The 21,478-nt window shown below is 40.6% G+C and overlaps 1 protein-coding gene across 2 annotated transcripts in view; it reads right to left on the bottom strand.

Annotated features, from left to right (window-relative positions):
• ESR1 (estrogen receptor 1) overlaps positions 1-21,478 on the bottom strand; it is a 403,168-nt gene that overhangs the window by 27,874 nt on the left and 353,816 nt on the right. For both annotated transcript variants that reach the window (XM_040350882.1, XM_040350881.1), the window contains one exon: positions 4,952-5,090. In XM_040350882.1, coding sequence (XP_040206816.1) covers positions 4,952-5,090 — 139 coding nt within the window. The remainder of the gene's footprint in view (positions 1-4,951; positions 5,091-21,478) is intronic.

Below are 21,478 nucleotides of genomic sequence, written 5' to 3'. Positions count from 1 at the left end.
AATGAAAATCCCAGAGGTGATCAAATACCATCAAAAGAAAGCTCGATTTGTGGGAACAAAATGATAAAAATGTAGTTTGGGTACAGTGTAGCATGACTACGCAATTGTCATTCAAAGTGCAACAGCGCTGAAAGCTGAAAATTGGTCTGGGCAGGAAGGTGTATAAGTGTCCTGTATTGAAGTGGTTAATTGTTGGTATTGTAGCCATTTATGTTCATATTCGGGTCCCAGATCTTGCATTTTTGGTATTTTCCCTTCCTCTAGGATCTGGGCCACCCTAGCGTTTTCCAATATATTCCACTTTAAGTACTTTGTGGTTGCTAAAGCTGGCGGAAATTCTGGATTGGAAAACAATGGGGTCATTGGTCCCATCATAGTGGATAGGTTCCCCTTTTTTAATTCTGTGTCCCATATTTTTAATGTGGCTCTTACAAAGATTGTTAGTTTTTTTATTTCCAGGTCTTAAGTGAGGTTTTATCCAGGGGAGCACTTTGAGTTGAATACCTATAATGTTTTCTTCTAATTTGACCCATTGTTTGTCTTCCATATTTTGGTACCTATCTACTATACTAGTCAGAGAGGCTGTTTGAGAGGTCTGGTAGTGTTAACCCTCCTTCTTGGTTCTAATTAAAATTTCCCTTTTGATTTGTGGTGTTTTATTTGGATTTAAGGCACTTTGGAAAGATTTGCTCTCACTTCCTGTTGTGTCGACCATCTGGTAGGATTTTAACTAATCTCTACTTTTCTAAGTTTTGGCTTTAGACATAAAAATCTATATAATCTAGAATTCAAGAACAATGATAATGGACCTGAACTTGAAATGGGACATTTGACAGACATTAAAAGAAAGTAGTAAAATCTGCATTACTGCCGTCTAGTGTCTTGGTCCTCCATTGCCCACATATAGCAGTTTAATATACTTGGTTACTTTCTGCTTGACCTTTTGGTCCTTGTCTGCCTACATAGATCTTAGTGCCATGCCAAATCTATGGTCCTTCACTATGAATTATTTTACATAAAGACTTGCATATTAATCTTTTTTCATTCCCCCTACTTAGAAAAAGATGTTAGTAGGTGAGAAACATTATTTTCCCAGTCCAGTAATTGAACATTACAGAAGTCTGTTCAGGCAGGGGGTATGTTTTCTGCTCCAAGAAGCATTGTTATAGTTCATTTACTGTGACCAACCTTTCTACTATAAAATGTAGATTTCAAAATAACAGTTATTCTGGCATAAATGAAATCTATAAAGCACCTCACCATGTTTCTTTAACCCCCTTTCTTGGACATTTCCCAATATCTACTGTATGCTACAAAGAAAATATAAATCTTAAACAGATACATTGTTTCTGTTAAGAAATCTTATAATTAATACAAACTAGTAAAGCAAAACTCAAATGATTTAGGGCAAAATATATTTCCTCAATTGTGTTAATTTAAAAAAAAGGTTCCACTTTAATAAAAAGTTTAAATTGTTTCCTTGCTTCAACCCCCATCTGTGCAATAGCAAGAAGGCATACCCTACTTTCCACAATCCAATTGTAAGAAACAGCAGGACTTTCTTCCAATGTTGCTGATGTAGACTAATTCCCTTCTTTGAGTCATAATGGTGCTTATAGACAGAGATGTTTTTCTCCATAATGCAGCCTAAGGTTGCCTTTTGACTTCTGGCAATAAACTTTAACTAAATTGGGCCTAGCCGCCTAATGACTTCAGCCATTCAACTTCAATTACAGTTCCACTTTAAGCACTTGCCATCCAACATATGTATTTAAACGTCCTGGAGAGCAAGTGGTTATACCAGGTTCATGGCTGCAGCTGCAGCCATGATGCTGGTACCATTTTTTAATGCTGACGATTGGCTTTAATATAAAAGTGATTCTGGCAACTTTACAGCAGTAATGATCTGTGATTGGTCAACTGCCTTGGGGTGCAGGGGAGGCATCAGAGGTCTAATGGACCCCTGATGTCTCCATAAAAACTACCTGTCCCTGCCTGAAGCTAGAACAAGGGACCATGTTTACTCATTGTTATACCAATAAAGTTAAATGAAAAAATGTAAATAAAAAAAATGTTAAGGCAATCCTGTTCCCCCATGTTCTCATGCAAATGCAAACACGCAGTAAGTCTAGCATAGCATGAATATGTACACAGTGATTCCACACACATGTGAAGTATCCTCACAAATGTCAGAATGAGCGCAGTAATTCTAATGCCCTAGTTTACCATGAACTCTAATCTCAATCTGTATGCTGGGCTGTACATTCCCAATCCCCCCACTGCCTAATTATGTACATTCTTTATTCCACAATGCCTTATTCTGTATGTTGTGCCAAAGGTTCTATACCTGGTTTTATACCTACAAAACAAAAAGTGCAGCACATCATTTTGGTTCCTTTAATAACCAAAATGGCCGACATTCGGCCACACATGTGTAGTAGCATGTGTGCCTGGCTCCACCCATTTAAAACGCAGATTTAAATGAGATTATTTGTGTACTTTTGTATACTCTTTCACGTTTACAGTGTATACACTATTACAATTCACTGTGTGCTTTTTTTTATCTTTATGGACAATATTTTTTACATTTATCATTTCACATTTGATGTATATCTCTTTATAGATCTTGAATATGAATTTTCATGTATAATTATTTTTTATGCACTGCACTTTTTGTTTTATATATATTCATCTGGAGCTTCTGTAGTACCTTTAAATACAATATCACCCTTAATGATTATGGTTCCAAATAATCCCTAAACCCCCCCCAGGGGGTCCGATCGGGGATGCCTGTGCCAAGAGCAGAAGGGAAGAACAAATACCCTCCGGTTTAGCCTGTTTGTCTTATGCCTTGTTTCCACTGAACGGAATGGTTCGGATCAGTAAATTTGGAGCGGTTAGAATGGGACCGGTCTATTCTCGTGAGCGTTTCCACTGCAAATCGGACCGCCTAGCGCGTCCACCAATCAGTGGAATGTATTGTATCTCCGCCCTAATGGAACCGTTCCATTTTCTATGGCCCCACATCTGAAGCAGGACCCAGAATGGTCCGGTACGGTTTGGTTTAATGGCACACATTCATAATGGAAACACCCAAAATAGCGTACCGAACCGTACCGTACCGAACCGATCCGCTCAGTGGAAACGAGGCATTAGAGAAGGGTGCTCAACAGATTTAATCAGTCAGTATCAGTATTTTTCTAGTGAGAGCTTGAGACAGTCACAGCAAATTTCAAAGTGCTTGTGCAATATAAGTGCTTCCTTAAATTTGAATTGCCTCTGTTCCTTAAAGCGGAGGTTCACCCAAAAAACAAGTATATAACATTACATTCAGTATACCTCAAACATGCACAGTACAGTATGCCGTTTTGTTTTTTTTGGGTGTGTACATACGGTATTATCGGTATTTTCCTCCCGGCTTCCGGGTACTCACTCCCGCAGGAGTGGGCGTTCCTGTGCTGTGCCGCAATGTCATCTGGCACTTCACCCATATGATTGACGTGCCTGAGAAAAACTCCCCCCGGTGGATAAGGCGCGCCTCGCGGTTCGGCTACTTTCGGAAAGTCGTGACGAGCCTTATCCGCCGGGGGAAGTTTTTCTCAGGCACATACGGTATTATACCGATAATACCGTATGTACACCACCCCAAAAAAATAAAATAAACGCATACTGTACATGTTTGAGGTATACTGAATGTAATGTTATATACTTGTTTTTTGGGTGAACCTCCGCTTTAATTCAGTGTCAATAAAACACCTGTTTAACTGGGGAGATCAGTATTAAAGTTGATCCAATCCACGGGAATAACCCTTTTTGAGCAGTTATTAAATGCTTCACTGGCAGCAGGACAAATGGCAACAGCCATACTGACTGATTAAATCTGTTAAGCACCCTTCTCTATGACAAACAGGCTCAACTGGAGGGTATTTGTTCTTCCCTCCTGCGCTTCACACAGACATTACCGATCGGACCTCCTGGGGGGGTCTAGGGATTATTTGGAACCATAATCATTAAGGGTGATAATGTATGTAAAGGTACAACAGAAGCTCCAGACGAAGCCACGATTGTGATGAAACATGTAAAGGCAACCATTCTTCTGTATTGTAACCACAGGACTGTTTTTGCTTGAATATTTTATAGTAATTTTATGTTGTCTATGTAATAATACTTTTTTCGTTTTTGTACCTCAAAACTCCATCTTTCTGCCCTCTGGGTATTCTTTGTTCTATTTATTTTTATAGTGCTTACAATTTATGCAGCTTATTTACATATTGTACATTGACATCAGTTCCTGCCCTCAACGAGCTTACGATCCAAGGTCCCCACCTCATTTGCTTACATGCACCATTAACCTACCAGAAAATCTTTGGAGTGTGGGAGGAAACCCATACAACCACAGGAAGAACACGGTGGTGTCATGGCTGGGATTTGATTCAATGACTCTAGTACTGCAAAGCAAGAGGACTAATCACTAAGACAACATGCGGCCCAAGACCTTCCCTGAAGCTCCAATTTTTCAATACAATCTATCTTTCTATAATGTGACAGTCTCTTTATTATGGCAACCATCTTTTGTAACATGGCAGCAGAAATATTTTTTCAAGCAAAATCTCTAAAGATTGGTAAGAAAGTGCAAGTTGGAATTTGAACAGAGCTATAGAAAAACATCCAAATAGGAGTTGGATCTATAGAAACAGACTTAATACATAGCTTAAATATAATATATAAAGTCACTAAACTTTTCACATAAAACATGTCTATAATTTACACATTGTGAATTTTAACCCATATATATATATATTGTAATTGGATATGTGTTATGATATGCATCATCCAGACTCTGCATGTCTCATTGGCCCTAAATTCTGCATTAATCCTGTTTAAATGTTCTGCGTTATTATTATTTTTTTGTTTCTATGTTCTATTTATTCCTAAACAAAAAAAGACTTACTTGTCCAATAGGAGATTTGGAGCAAATGAAAGTTTTCCTGGATAATCCACGGAGCGCCAGATTAAACCCACCATGAGGATTTCAAGCCAAGCACATTCCAAGAGATGAACTTGGTCATGAAGTGTTAAATCCACAAAACCTACAACAAAAATAATTTACATTAATAACTTGTTTTTTCATTTTGGAGAACTGCATTAGTTATAACAACTTATCGTATTCCATTTGTTTTATGTATTGATTTAAAACTAGAGATTAGAATCGTCTTTACCAAGTATTCTTCCAGTATACCTTATGTTGTAAAATTGTGTTAATTATATCAATATATCAAATTTAATTTGTTTTATGTATTGACTTAAAGCTAAATATTAAAGTTGTCTTTACCAATGATTTATCCAGCATACTCTGTTAATGTGTTTGCAGGGTTAAAAAAAAATCAAAAGCTAATCACATTTTTCTACAATGACCTTATACGATATTTTTTGTAGAGTACAAGAAAAAAATTGCTCTCAATGCACATTTTTGATCTGAAATCACATCCAGCAAAGAATCTCAATTAAAATACTAATATAATACCACCTGCCCCTTCTTCATCACTGCCACAGTGTTTGATTGATGAAGAAGTCTTACTAGAAGAGGATTGTCCCTCATGGGTATCAGTGACTGCAGGAATAGTAAATGTTGTACTGGGGAATATTTCCCTGGTTGGTTAGAAAGCAATCATTCAAAAAACTTGGAACATTTACTACTACTTTAACAATAGATGATGCCTTGTGATTCTGCCAGAAATGCAAGCTCTACCTTCTTTCCTTCCTTCCATAGGCTTACAAAACTGACACTTTTTCATTTAAATAGTAAGCAGTGTTGTCAGCCCAGTGTGGGAAGTTTGCATCTCGACTACTAAACAACACACCAACATTACCTTTGTGAGCCCTTTGCTCATCTCTCCTCTGTAACTCCAACCTGGTAACCCTTAATTTTTTTTTAAAGCATCGCCTATGTAGATTTTTAGGTACCGTAGTGTGTCACCATTCCATGAGTGTGCGCAATTTCAATGCATAACATCTTAGGTATCTATTTACTCAGTGTACCATCATCTTTCACATTATACAAAACAAATGGGCTAACTTTCCTGTTTTTTTTTTTTTTATTTATGAAAGTGTATTTTTTCCCTAAAAATTGCGTTTAAAAGGCGCTGCGCAAATACCGTGTGACAAATAATATTGCAACGATCGCCATTTTATTTTCTAGGGTCTCTGCTAAAAATATATATATAATGTTTGGGAGTTCTAAGTAATTTTCTAGCAAAAAATACTGATTTTAACTTGTAAGCAACAAATGTCTGAAATAGGCCTAGACAAAAAAAGGGTTAAAGCAACTGTGTTGCTCAACCTTAGAAATATCAAATATATAAGTACCTGTAATAAATAAATAAATAAATAAACATCCTACTATTGAGTAGGGATGAACCGAACACCCCCCCCCCCCCGTTCGGTTCGCACCGGAACCTTCAAACGGACCGAACGTTTGCGCAAACTTTTAGAACCCCATTGAAGTCTATTGGACTCAAACGTTCAAATTCAAAAGTGCTCATTTTAAATGCTAATATGCAAGTTATTGTCGTAAAACGGGTTTGAGGACCCGGGTCTTGCCCCAGGGAACATATATCAATGGAGAAAAAAGTTTTAAAAACGGTCATTTTACAGGTTTAGGAGATATTCTTTATACCTACAGGTAAGCCTTATTATAGGCTTACCTGTAGGTTAAAGTGGTAGTACAACTACCACTTTAAAGTGATTTTTTTTTAAAAAAATCCCTATAAATATCGTACATACTGGGTGTCTATAGTATGCCTGTGAAGTGGCATGTGTTTCCCGTGTTTAGAACTGTCCCTGCACAAAATGACATTACTATAAGAAAAAAGTAATTTAAAACTGCTTGCGGCTTTAATGTAATGTCTGGTCCCTGCAATATGGATGAAAATCATTGAGAAAAATAGCATGGGTTCCCCCTCCCCTCCCACCAGCCCCTTTGGCCCTATATACTTTAAACAGCAGTATACAGGTGGTGCAAACAAGACAGGGACTGTAGGTTTGTTGTTAAGTATAATCTGTTTGTAATTTTGAAATGGTACTTTTTTAAAGTGTAGCTCCAGCCCAAAAAAATTATTTTTAAGCTTTTCTGAAAACATAAGAAGGGTTATCACCCCTGTAACATTTGTTTTGCTGTCTGTGCGCATCTGTTCAGAAGATTGCACCTCACTTTCTGTCCCAATGACAAATGATTTTTAGAAAATTTGTTTTTTTTAGTGAAATAAGGATTGGTGATAAAGCATCAGTGAACAGGAGACACCTCTTACAGAAGAGAATTTCCCTTGCTAGGGGTAGATTTCCTCTCACTTCCTGTTGTCTCCTTCCGTTTGCAAGTAGGAGTCGTTTGTAAGTTGGATGTTTGAAAGTAGGGGCCTGCCATATATATTCTGCAGAAATTTGGGCCCTAGGTGTTGGTGTTGCCACAACACTGTAAGCCCTCACAGTTAGTCTTGGTGGGCACTGGAACGCCCTGCTGTGAACTAGTATATCAAGAATTGTTATTACATGCCATTGTTGAACAGTGGTAGAAAAATTGGGCCTTTGGTGCTGGCGCTGGTGCCACAACACTGTACGTCCTCACAGTTACGCAGGAATGGGCCCTGCTGTGAAATATTAGATCAAGAATTGTAATTACATGCCCCTGTTGAACAGGGACAGAAAAATTGGGCCTGTGTTGGTGGTGGTGGTGGTGCTGGTGCCACAACACTGTAAGCCCTCACAGTTACTCTTGGTATGCGTAGGAATGGGCGCAGTGAAAATACTTGTTGATCAGCCACTGCCTGTGATATTAATATGACAACAACAGCAATTGTATTCACGTGGCTTTAGATGCACACTGTGCAGAGGACACAGCACACCATGTGAAAATACTTGCAGAATGATCCCCTGCTTGTGGTATTAATATGAGAATATCCCTGCCTTTAGAAATTAATATGAAAAAACACCAGCAAATCTATTGATGTAGCTTTAGGTGCACACTGTGCAGAGGACAAAGACAGTACACCACGTGAAAATACTGCAGCTAGCACAATCACCTGCCTGCCTGTCAGTATATTAGGAAGAGCGGATCTATCTAAACTCTCTCTCTGTCTCTCTCTGTAAACCACCAAACACACTACACAAGTCCACTTTCCAGGAAGCCTTATATAGTGTGGAGTACTAAACCCCCTGAGACATAATTGGCCAAATCCACCCTGGCTTTGGCCAATTCTGGCTCTCCGTTTTTTGCACGCTGTGATTGGTCAAGCATGCGGGTCATAGTGCATGCTTGGCCAATCATCAGCCAGCAATGCACTGCGATGCCGCAGTGAATTATGGGCCGTGACAGGCCACTCGAATTTGGCGCGAACGGCCCAAAACTTTCGTAATTCGATGAACGATCGAACATACGATGTTCGAGTCAAACGTGAGTTTGACTCGAACATGAAGCTCATCCCTACTATTGAGTAGGTGCAGGAAAATGACACTTATGTGATATATAACTTGCTACCATATGCATGAATTCACAATACATCATTAAAATACTTAGGTAAGAACTAATTTAAGTGATAAGTTACCAAAGGGGCTATGTGCTATTATTGCTCAATAAAAGCTAGGTTAAGTTCTTTCACAATATAAAGCTCCATACAACTCTGGTGTGTTGGATACATATTGAGAATTGCAGTGTTGTTGAGAAGTTCTTCAAATAAGTGTTTTGTCTTTAATAAGCATTTAAAAAAATAACAAAGACACACTAAAAAAAATAATGTTTCCACATAAAGAACACCACAATTAAAAAATACAAAGACACTGACATGTCCTGCTTGTCCACTAAACTGGACATTTATGGGACATATTAGGAAACATGGATGGAAACTTTCCAAGAAATTACATGTGTCTCATTAGCTTACGGATGTTGCTTCCAATGTTTTACTGCTGGGTGGTGAAAAGCGCTTTCCAGAACCTAATGCAAGTAACAGAATTCTAAACAGTGTGTCACTGGTACGGCAGTGTGGGGAATCAATCCCCAGTTTCTTCTTCTTTCACATGACACAGAACTGATAGTAAAGCCTGCCATAAACTCCCTCAGTACACTGTGTGGTGCCACACTGGTCTGATGTCGAAGAGGATGGTGGATGGATGGAAAAGGTAAAGAGAACGAGTGAGAGCTGATCTGAGGGCTAAAGGGATTAAGCTGAAAGGCCACAAGCACTGATCTGAGGGTCAGAAGTGACCAAAGGGAAGGAGAGCTGATCTGAGATCCAAGGGAGGTTAAGGAAGAAGAGGGCTGGGGTGGAGTTAAGAGGGATGGGGGTCAATTTGAGGTCTGGGAATTAAGGGGGAAGTGAAGCCTCATACACACGATAGGTTAAACCGATGAAAATAGTTTTCATCGGTCCAAACCGATCGTGTGTGGGCGCCATAGGTTATTTAGCCTTAAATAGGTCAAAACCGATCGTTAGTATGCAAAACCATTGGTTAAAAACCCGCGCATTCTCAGAATCAAGTCGACGCATGCTTGGAAGCATTGAACTTCGTTTTTTCAGCACGTCGTTGTGTTTTACGTCACCGCGTTCTGACACGATCGGTTATTTAACCGATGGTGTGTAGGCGCGACGGACCATCAGTCAGCTTCATCGGTTAACCTAGGACAACTGTCCTTCAGACCGTTTTCATCAGATGGACTGATCATGTGTACGACGCTTAAGGCTGATCTGAGATCAGATGGGGGCTGAGAGAAAGATAAGGGTAAATATTGCCACTGGAGCCCTGGACATGCCTCAGTAATATTACCACATATTTTTTAGTCCTTTAAAACCTGCCCCCCCCCCCAAAAAATAAAAAAATATGCTTCAACAAATGTTTCAGTCAGCGCTCATATTAAACGCAAGTTAACTTTAAACAAGTATTTACCATTAAATCCAAGCATACTGCCGACATTTACCATTAAATCCAGCATACTGCCGACATGTACAGTATGCTGGGTTTTTTTCCGCTTTACATACCGTAGTATATATATTTCTTCCCCCGACTTCCGGGTAGTGAATCCCGCAGGACTGGGCGTTACTATTTGAGACTAAGTGATTGACTGATGACAAAAGCTTGCCCCCCGGCGCAAAAGGCGCGTCACCAGTTTCCGAAAAAAGCCGAATGTAGGTGCGCATCGACTCGCAGTTCGGCTTCTTTCGGCAACTCGTGATGCGCATTATGCGTCGTGGAAAGCTTTTGTCATCACGTCAATCACTTAGTCTCGAATAGGAACGCCCAGTCCCGCGGGATTCACTACCCGGAAGCCAGGGGAAGAAATACATATACTACGGTATGTAAAGTGAAAAAAAAAAAAACAGCATACTGTACATGCCGGCAGTATGCTGGATTTAATGGTAAATACTTGTTTTTAAGGTGAACCTCCACTTTAAACTAATACATTTGCAATCGCTATTATATGTACGGTAATTGTCAGGAAGATATATATTACCTTCTTACCTGCTGTTAAACAAGCCTTTAAAATTCTGAATGAATATACCCAGCCCTGTCCTGGCCAGATCCTTAAATTACAGACATTTAGAAATTATAGAAAATTACACAGGGAGAAAAATTACCGTTTTCTGAATTTCACCAAAGAAATTAATAATTAAATTGCAAGAAATACAAAAAAAAGAAAAGCTACAATTGATATTTTTATCCTACTCATAAATGTACCCTGCAAAGTCGAAAATAGTGACACAGGGAGTGATGCATTTCTTTTAAAATCCTCAAGAGGCCGCTCATTGGCTAGATAGAAATGAACATTCTTTTAGAACCTAAAGAGGCTGAAAAGTGCACAGAACATACTGCTTACCATATGTGTACATATGCAATGGTAGCCAAGCATAGATGTCTGTTCCTTTTTAATTTTTTAAAGCACACTTGAGTATTTACAATAACTTCTTTTTTTGGCAAGCAAATACTTGACCTTGTGCTGCTTGTGTTATGTAAGTGCTTTACATTCACTGCCTTTTTAAGGTTTCTAATTCTAAGACCCTTACCATTATGATTCCTCTAATACTTTTTCAGAACTGTAATTATTTTTACTTGCTGCCCATGTTCCTGGTCCTGGATATAGTCAAAATTAGATGTACTTGGAATACTTGGAAACTAGTACCCGTACTAGTGGTAGAAAGCAATTTTGTAATCAACCAGCCAGGAGGAAGCAGAGAGAGAGAGAGAGAGAAGGTCTCAGCCACATGTCCTGTAAATGCTACTAATACTAGATCAGAAAAACAATTATACAAGTATTTATATATGTTTTAATAGTTTAACTACAGCTATCCATAGCTGTGATTGCTGAATCCTAGTGATAAATAGAGTATCTCTATCCTATTATTTCACCTACAAGGTGACAGATGACTAGGATTGTATCCAGACTGGTTGGATAACGGCTGGAGGGACTCCCCATCACCACAGATCTTGTGTTCAGGTTTCTAACACAAAGACAAATGCTGCATCATCCTCAGGGGCCCCTGCATGCGTGTTGCGGTAGTTCTTCTGATTCCAATACATGTTCTTACTGGTTAATGTTTCAGGAAGAAAATCACCTTTGTCCACTCTTCCACTTAGTGAAGGTACTGATTCTCTTATACCTAGTGCTAGACCATTCTCAGCCGATCACATGGCAATTGTACAGAATGGATGGCTTTTATTCATGCCATCTATTGTGTACTGTTGTGTTGATCTCTGTGAATAGTCACAGTGATCACAAGGTACAGACAGGGCCAATCACAGCCCATATGTACCATGTGATTAGCTGTGGCTAATCGCAGCTAACCACAATAGTAAACACTGAAGTAATTGATTTAATTCAGTAAAAATGGTTGCTTATAACAGTGATATTCAGTGGTATAAGCAATTATAATGAGTAAAAAAAAAAATCTTGATCACTTCCCTAGTAGCACAAAGTTAATGTGGTAACACCGCATTGCTCTGGTCACAGTATGTAAAAAAAAATCATACACAAGGAAAACAAAGGTAATAAAAAATAAATAAACATTTTAAAAAATAACAAATTATTAAAAAATGTTTTGCTTTTCTTCTTTTACATACTGTCACCAGTCAGTGTCCCTGATCACTGCCACACCAGTTATATGATGACACTGTCAATATTAAGAAACAAATACTCCTGAGCTTAAGTACCCCTCCAGCATCATCCAGAGAGATCTGCTGGCCAGTATCAGTGGTGGGGGTTGTAGAATCCAAAGAAACTGACGCGTTTTGAGGGGTGTCCCCTCTTCTTCAGAGCTAAGTTTGGAATGCAGGTAGATGGTCTTTTATCAAAAGACCATCTACCTGCATTCAAAACTTAGCTCAGAAGAAGAAGGCCCCCCCCCTCGAAATGCATCAACTTTCTTTGGACTGTACACACCCCCCCACCACTGTTACTGACCAGCAGATCTCGCTGGATGATGCAAATGATGGACCTTATACAAATTGCTTGATTTTTATTACTCGTTTGTGAGTATGCATTCTTATTTTTTATATATTAACCACTTCCAGCCCAAGGACATAATATAAAGTCATTTACTTTGAGTGGGGATATCTGAATGATGCCTGCAGTTACAGGCATCATTCAGATATCATCTTTTTTCAGCTGGCGATTTAGTGCACTGTGAAAACAATAAAAGCGTCAGTTCAGCCGCTTGATCATTCTTACAGGTGGTGGGATGGGACAACCCCCCTCCCGCTGCCCTCCGGTGCTTCTACCGGCTTGCCCAATGCGATCGGCGAGCTGGAGAATGAATTTGTAACCGCCAGAAGTTGAGCATAGAGATTACTGGGGACCAGATGGTCCCCAGTAATCTCTATGAGCCTCAGAGGCCCAGGCATGACGTTATGATGTCATGTCGGGGACGGCAGAAGTGACATTGCCTGAGACATGGCTGGAAAGGCAGAGACAGTTTTTATTTATCTTGGTCTTTCCAGCCTGAAGGAGAGATGTGGGGGTCTTACTGACGCCACATCTCTCAATAAAGAGGACCCGTCACGCACTATTCCTATTACAAGGGATGTTTACATTCCTTGTAATAGGAATAAAAGTGCTTTCAATTTTTTTTAAAAGAAAATATAAAAAAAGAAATAAATAAAGGTAAAATAAACAATAAAAAAATTAAATTGCCCCCGTCCCCACGTACAGAAGCGAACGTGCATTAGAGCAAGAGCAACAATTCTAGCCCAGGACCTCCTCTGTAACTCTAAACTGGTAACCTGTAAAAAATGTAAAGCATCGCCATTCCACAAGTATGTGCAATTTTAAAGCGTGACATGTTAGGTATCTATTTACTCGACGTAACATCATATTTCACACTGCACAAAAAAATTGGGCTTAAGCCCTGTACACACGATCGGATATCTGATGGAATCTAATCCGATGGATTTTTTTTCGTCGGATATCCGATGAAGCTAACTTTCATCAGTCTTGCCTACAAACCATCAGTCAAAAATCCGATCGTGTCCAAATGCGGTGACGTACAACACTACGATGAGCCGAAAAATATAAAGTTCAATGCTTCCGAGCATGCGTCGACTTGATTCTGAGCATGCATGGATTTTTGACCGATGGAGTTCCATACAGACAATCGGATTTTTCATTTTTTTATCCATAGACAAATTTAAAACATGTTCTATTTTTTTACACCGATGGAAATAAAATTGATGGGGCCCTGTAAACACGATCGGTTTGTCCGATGAAAACAGTCCATCGGTCGGTTTTCAGTGGACAAACCGATCGCGTGTACAGGGCTTAACTTTACTGTTTTTGTGTTAAATTCATGTAACTTTTTTACCCAAAAAAATGCGCAAATACTGTGTCACATAAAAAGTTGTGAAACTATCGCCATGTTATTCCCTGGAGTCTTTGCTTAAAAAAATATATCATTTTTGGGGGTTCTGAGTAATTATTGTTATGAGTAATGATGAGTAATGTAGTTACATGTAGGAGAGGACTGCCAGAATAGGCCCAGTATGGAAGTGGTTAAAGCGTTACGAAGGTAATGCACAAGGCTGGTGCACACTCTGTTCTTTTTTCCCCTTTTTAAATTATGACACTGTTCTGCACTGGTAAAAGTATGTAAAAAAAATGTTTACTTTTTTTTTCATTATCCAAAAAATTGTGACTAAAATGTACAACTTAAAAAAACTTGCCATGCCTCTTACTAAATACCTTGGACAGTATCTACTTTCCAAAAAGGTGTAGTTTGGAGGATACCTGTGGTATCCTGGTGTTTTCAGGCCTCTAGAAATGAGATAGGCCATCAGTACATTAGGATTGATCGATTTTCAGATATATACCACATACCAAGGTACAAAGACCCTATAACTTTCCTACAGACTAAATAATAAACACTGATTTGGGTTATTTTCACTAAAGAAATGTAGCAGTATACATTTAGAAAGGAAGAAAAACAAGTTTTTATTCAGAAATAAAAAATATATCGGTAGAGGCTCACTTTATTTAAAATGCATATTCAGTTGATTACTGAATTAAATAGTTTCTAAAAATGAATGTGGTTTTAACATGTTTGTTTACCGTATGATACACTGCTAAAGCATATCTCAGGGGCCTTCTTATCCACTTCCGGACTGCCTCCTGCACATATACGTCGGCAGAATGGCACGGCTGGGCACAAACACGTATATATACGTCCTGTACTTGCACCCAGCCGTGGGTTGAGTGCGGCGATCGGTCCCCGGAGCTGAAGAACGGGGAGAGCCGTGTGTAAACACGGCTTCCCCGTGCTTCACTGTGGCTGCGTATCGATCGCGTCATCCCCTTTATAGGGGAGACACGATCGATGACGTCACGCCTACAGCCACACCCCCCTACAGTTGTAAACACTCACAAAGTGAACCCTAACTCCTACAGCGCCCCCTGTGGTTAACTCCCAAACTGCAACTGTCATTTTCACAATAAAGAATGCAATTTAAATGCATTTTTTGCTGTGAAAATGACAATGGTCCCAAAAATGTGTCAAAATTGTCCGAAGTGTCCGCCGTAATGTTGCAGTCACGAAAAAAATCACTGATCGCCGCCATTAGTAGTAAAAAAAATAAAAAAAATAAAAATGCAATAAAACTATCCCCTATTTTGTAAACGCTATAAATTTTGCGCAAACCAACCGATAAACGATTATTGCGATTTTTTTTACCAAAAATAGGTAGAAGAATACGTATCGGCCTAAACTGAGGAAAAAAAAATTATATATGTTTTTGGGGGATATTTATAATAGCAAAAAGTAAAAAATATTGCATTTGTTTCAAAATTGTCGCTCTACTTTTGTTTATAGCGCAAAAACTAAAAACCGCAGATGTGATCAAATACCACCAAAAGAAAGCTCTATTTGTGGGGAAAAAAGGACGCCAATTTTGTTTGGGAGCCACTTCGCACGACCGCGCAATTGTCTGTTAAAGCGACGCAGTCCCGAACTGTAAAAGCACCTTGGGTCTTTAGCCAGCATATTGGTCCGGGGCTTAAGTGGTTATTAAGGAGATTAGTCAAATAAAGTCTAAAACCAGAAAGGAAAAAGGTGGGTTAATGAATGCATTAAGAGGAGACATGGCCAGGAGATTCATAGAAATTTGATTAAGGAGAAAACTGAAGGTTTTATATATGGCTGAACGTTGCCGGTTTCTATTGAACACTGGCCGATGCCACCCGACATTCGGCCTAACTCTTCAAAAACTCTACGAACAATTGCATTTTTTAGCATTGAATAGGGAGCTAAAGACTAAGGGGCAGATTCACATAGAATTGGATGGGCACAGCGTATGTGAGATACGCTACGCCGCCGTAACTTACTTTTGTTATGTTCAAATCCTGAAAGAATTTGCGCCGTAAGTTACGGCGGCGTATTCTATCTCTCACGGCGTAATGGCGCGTAATTCAAATCGGCGAGTAGGGGGCGTGTTTAATTTAAATGAAGCGCGTCCCTGCGCCGAACGAACTGTACATGCGCCATCCCTAAATTTCCCGCCGTGCATTGCGCTAAATGACGTCGCAAGGACGTCATTTTTTTTTACGTGGATGTAAATTACGTCCATCCTGATTCACGGACGACTTACGCAAACAAATTTTTTTTTTAATTATACGCGGGAACGACGGCCATACTTAACATTGAGTACGCCACCAAATAGCAGCATTAACTATACGCCGAAAAAAGCCGACTAGAGACGACGTAAAAAAATGTGACGGCCGCTCGTACGTTCGTGGATCGTCGGAAATAGCTAATTTGCATACTCGACGCGGAAAACGACGGGAACGCCACCCAGCGGACGCCAAAGTATTGCATCTAAGATCCGAAGGCGTACGAAGACGTACGCCTGTCGGATCTAACCCAGATGCCGTCGTATCTTGTTTTGAGGATTCAAAACAAAGATACGACGCGGGAAATTTGAAAGTACGCCGGCGTATCAGTAGATACGCCGGTGTACTCTCTTTGTGGATCTGCCCCTAAAATGACTACTTAGTCTAAACCGTCAATAACTGTGGTGGGTAAAATAATCCCATATAGATGGTCTAGGGGACACAGTTGACTTATTTTCTATAAAATTCACCTATATGGCTGCCTAAGCGAATATATTACACACAATAAATGAAGTTTATACAATATCTATATGAGTGGAAAACTATAAAAGTATATATACGCTATATTACCAAAAGTATTGGGATGCCTGCCTTTACACGCTCATTAATGGCATCCCAGTCTGTAGGGTTCAATATTGAGCTGGCTCACCCTTTTAAAGCTATAACAACTTTACGTTTTCTGATAAGGCTGTGCACAAGGTTTAGGAGTATGTCTATGGGAATGTTTGACAGTTCTTCCAGAAGTGCATTTGTGAGGTCAGGCACTGATGTGGATGAGAAAGCCTGGCTCACAGTCTACACTCTAATTCATCCCAATTCCCAAAGGTGTTCTTTCGGGTGGAGGTCAGGACTCTGTGCAGGTTAGTCAAGTTCCTCCACTGCAAACTTGTTGTAACAGAAAGGGGCCATTCCCAAACTGTTCCTAAAAAGTTGGGAGCATGAAATTGTCCAAAATGTCTTGGTATGCTGACACCTTAAGAGTTCTCTTCATTGGAACTAAGGGGCCAAGCCCAACCCCTGAAAAACAACCCCACACCATAATCCCACCTTCACCAAATAATTTGGACCAGTGCCCAAAACAAGGTCCATAAAGACATGGATGAGCGAGTTTGGGGTGGGGGAACTTGACTGGCCTGCACAGAGTCCTGACATCAACCCGATAGAACACCTTTGGCATGAATTAGAGCAGAGACTGCAAGCCAGGCCTTCTCATCCGCTATAATGCCTGACCTCACAAATGTGCTTCTGAAAGAAAAATCAAACATTTCCATAAACACACTCCCTGAAGAGTCATAGCTGCAAAGGGTGGGCCAATTTGATATTGAACCCTAGGGACTAAGACTGGGATGCCATTAACCACTTGACCACTTAAACCCCCTTCCTAACCAGACCAATTTTCAGCTTTCGGTGCTCTCGCATTTTGAATGACAATTACTCAGTCATATAACACTGTACCGATATGACATTTTTGTCCTTTTTTTCACACAAATAGAGCTTTCTTTTGGGGGTATTTGATCCCTGTTGTTTTTTAAATTTTTAGCGCTATAGAAGAAAAAATACTGAAAATTCTGTAAAAAATATATTTTTTCTTCGTTTCTGTTATATGACTCTTTTTGGAAAGAAGACATTCCAATGTATTTAGAAAGAGGCATGGTGAGTTTTTTGAAGTTTTCATTTTTTCCCACAATTCTTTGCAAAATCAAGGTTTTTTTTTTCTTTTCTTTTTTTCACAAAATTGTCATATTTGCAGGTTATTTCTCACACACAGCATATGCATGCCACAAATGACACCCCAAAACACATCCTGCTATTCCTCCTGAGTATGGCGATACAACATGTGTGAGACTTTTACATAGCGTGGCCACATACAGAGGCCCAACATGCAGGGAGCACCTTCAGGCGTTCTGGAACACCCAGGCCAATTCTGACATTTCTCTCCTACATTTAAAAATCATCATTTATTTGCTAGAAAATTACATAGAACCTCAAAACATTATATATGTTTTTTTTAGCAAAGACCCTAGAGAGTACAATGGCGGTCGTTGCAACTTTGTATCTTGCACGGTATTTACGCAGCAATTTTTTTCAAACACATTTTTTTTATGAAAAAAAAAACAGTTTTGTGCTTTAAAAAAACAAAACAGTAAAGTTAGCCCAATGTTTTTGCATAATGTGAAAGATGAAGTTACGGAGTAAATAGATACCTAACATGTTACCCTTCAAAATTGCACACGCTTGTGAAATGGCGCCAAACTTCGCTACCTAAAAATCCCCATAGATGACGCTTGAATTTTTTTTACTGCTTACATGTTTTGAGTTACAGAGGAGGTCTAGGGGAAAAATTATTGCTCTGGCTCTAATGTTCGCAGCGATTTCTCACATGTGTGGTTTGAACACTGGTTTAATATGTGGGAGGGACTGTATGCATTCGATATCAGCGGCCATTTATCGTGATCCGAGAGGACCCGGCGGTCACGGATACACCCGTGTGCGAGCCCCAGGCGATTCTGGGAGGACGTCAATGTACTGCCTCCCAGAATTATCGAGCCACACTGTAGCCATCATTCAGCTATAGTGCACTCGGCAAGCGGTTAAAGCACATATGCTTGTAAAGGCAGGTATACCAATACTTTTGGTAATAGATAGATAGATAGATAGATAGATAGATAGATAGATAGATAGATAGATAGATAGATACTGGGGCAGCAGGCAGGTTAAATTCCCTGGTTGCATCCAGGATGCAGTATATATGTGTCCTAGGTTCAGGCTTTATGCCAGTTTATACCTCTAGGGGGAGTGCTGGGAGGACTTGATGAGCCCAGCTGAATTAGGTGGGCTCATTAGGTCCTCTTCAAAAACTCCCAGCATGCTAAGAGAGATGCTCCAACCTGGAACCAGATCTGTGTTGATAGTCTGGGGAGTGTGATCTCTGTGCGGTGAGACCAAGCCTGTGTGGCTACTACTAAGAACTTAAACAGCAGGTAGTCAGGGACTGGGGCAGCATAAGGTTGTACCCAGTTGTTAGTTTGGGACACCAATGTGTATAGCGAGCAGGTCAAGTTGACCAGGATTTCTTTTTGTATCTCTTTTGTTTTCTGTCATATTTTTTTTGTATATAGTTCAAATAAAACCGCACCTTTTTGTTTTCCACCTACCATTGTCTGCTGCACCTGACTTTTTGTGTGCTGAACCGATCCAGGGGGTCACACACACCCGCTGCTGGGCTAACCCCCTCACAATACACATACACACTATACCAAGGTGGGACACTTCTGCTGTGTAGTCAATATTAGTGATGGACGAACATCTGACGGGGCGGTTCGCGAACGCTAACCGCAAACTTTCTCAAATGTTCGCAAACCGCAAGTTCGCGGCGGGCCCCATTGACTTTAATGGCAGGCAAACATTAAAAACCTTCAGGTCATATTTGCAGCCACAAAATACTTACTAGCTGTGCACAAATAGTCCCACAACATGGACACTGACGTACCAGAAGTATTAAGCGAAAAACCGGATACAGAAGTAAGCGTCGGCCATTATAGGCCCCAAAAATTAGCCGACAGGCATTCACCTGACAGCAACACAACTTTGTATTCTGTGGCTAGAGGTACATTAAGCTATTCACCGGATACAGAAGTAAGTGTCGGCCAGCACAGGCCCCAAAAATTAGACCACAGGTGTTCACCTGACAGCAAACAACTTTGTATTCTGTGGCTGGTGGTACATTGGGCATTCACCCGATACAGAAGTAAGTGCCGCCCATTACAGGCCCTAAAAAATAGCCGACAGGCGTTCACCTGACAGCAAACAACTTTTTATTCTGTGGCTGGAGGTACATTAAGCTATTCACCGGATACAGAAGTAAGTGCCGCCCATTACAGGCCCCAAAAATTAGCCGGCAGGCGTTCACCTGACAGCAAACAACTTTGTATTCTGTGGCTGGTGGTACATTAGGCATTCACAGGATAAATAAGTGTAGGCCCCAAAAATTAGGCATTTAATGGACATAAAAGGCCTTTTATGCCACTGTATTTACCTAAGACAGGGACCATAAATTGTTATGGGTGGTGGCGGATATTTGTGGCCTGTCATGAGGAATTTGAATCAAACATGGTCTACTGGTCACATGTGTTGAATTCCTCCGAGATCCATGCCTCATTCATTTTTAGAAATGTGAGGTAGTCAACACTGTTGTGCGCTTATCGGTCATGACCCCCCCTGCTGTGCTGAACGTCCTTTTGGACAGGACACTGGACGAGGGGAAAGCCAACAGTTCCATTGCAAATTGTGCATGCTCTGGCCAGAGGTCAAGCCTGCCCACCCAGTAGTCCAGGCGTTCATCACTTCTCAGTAAGTCCACATTGGCCGTTAATGCGATGTAGTCGGACACCTGTCGGTCCATGATGCTGGATCTGAATGATCTCATATCATTAGTGACCAACACATGTTCAAACCGCCCTCTTCTTGCAGGCGCTGTTGTATTGGTACCCGCAACTGTTTATCTGTGAGTGGAAATTCCTCGAAGCAAGGCCTGGAAGTGCTGCATTCTGATAGCCCTCTGTGATGGTGGTAACATTTCCGCCATTTTTTGTTTGTATTGGGGGTCTAAGTACGTTGCCACCCAGTACTGGTCCTTGCCCTTTATGCTTTTTATATGGAGGTCCCTCTTAAAACACTGGAGCATGAAGGCCCCCATTTGAACGAAACTGGAAGCGCATCCCAGAAAGGTTTAAAGCATGCTCTTCTTGATCCTCCTCATCCGCCCCGGCACCATCCTCCTCTGACTCCTCTTCAGACTCTCGTTGTTGACTTGTCTCAGGTGGAGTAGCCCCCCTGGGAATTCATCCAGCATTGCGACTTCCTTATCTTCCTGCTCCTGCTCCTCGACGGCTTGCTCCAGAAAGAAGGCGTAAGGTACGATGTCACTGATTGCGCCCTGGCTGCGACTGACCAGTTTGGTGATCTCATCAAATGGCCGCAGAAGTCTGCATGAGTCGCGCATGAGCAGCCACTGGCGCGGTGAAAAAAAACAAGCTCCGCAGAGTTCGTACAGGTAGTCATTAACTGCATGTTTCTGCTTGAACAGTCTATCAAGCATATACAAGGTTGAGTTCCATCGCATTGGGCAGTCCCAAATAGGACATCTAACGAGCAGGTTGTGTCGCCGCTGAATGTCAGCACGGCGAGTAATGGCCGTGTAAGATCTTCTGAAATGGCCCAAGATTTTCCTAACCTGCTGCAAGACGTCCTGGACCCCAGGGTGTTTGGCAAAGAATTGCTGCACGACCAAGTTCAGGACGTGTGCCATGCGTGGCACGTGTGTAATTTTGCCCTGTTTCAGCA

This window comes from Rana temporaria, chromosome 4, assembly GCF_905171775.1.
Source record: "Rana temporaria chromosome 4, aRanTem1.1, whole genome shotgun sequence".
NCBI lineage: Eukaryota > Metazoa > Chordata > Amphibia > Anura > Ranidae > Rana > Rana temporaria.
Note: the sequence above shows the minus strand (reverse complement) of the source record. Positions and strands in the feature narration are given on the sequence as shown.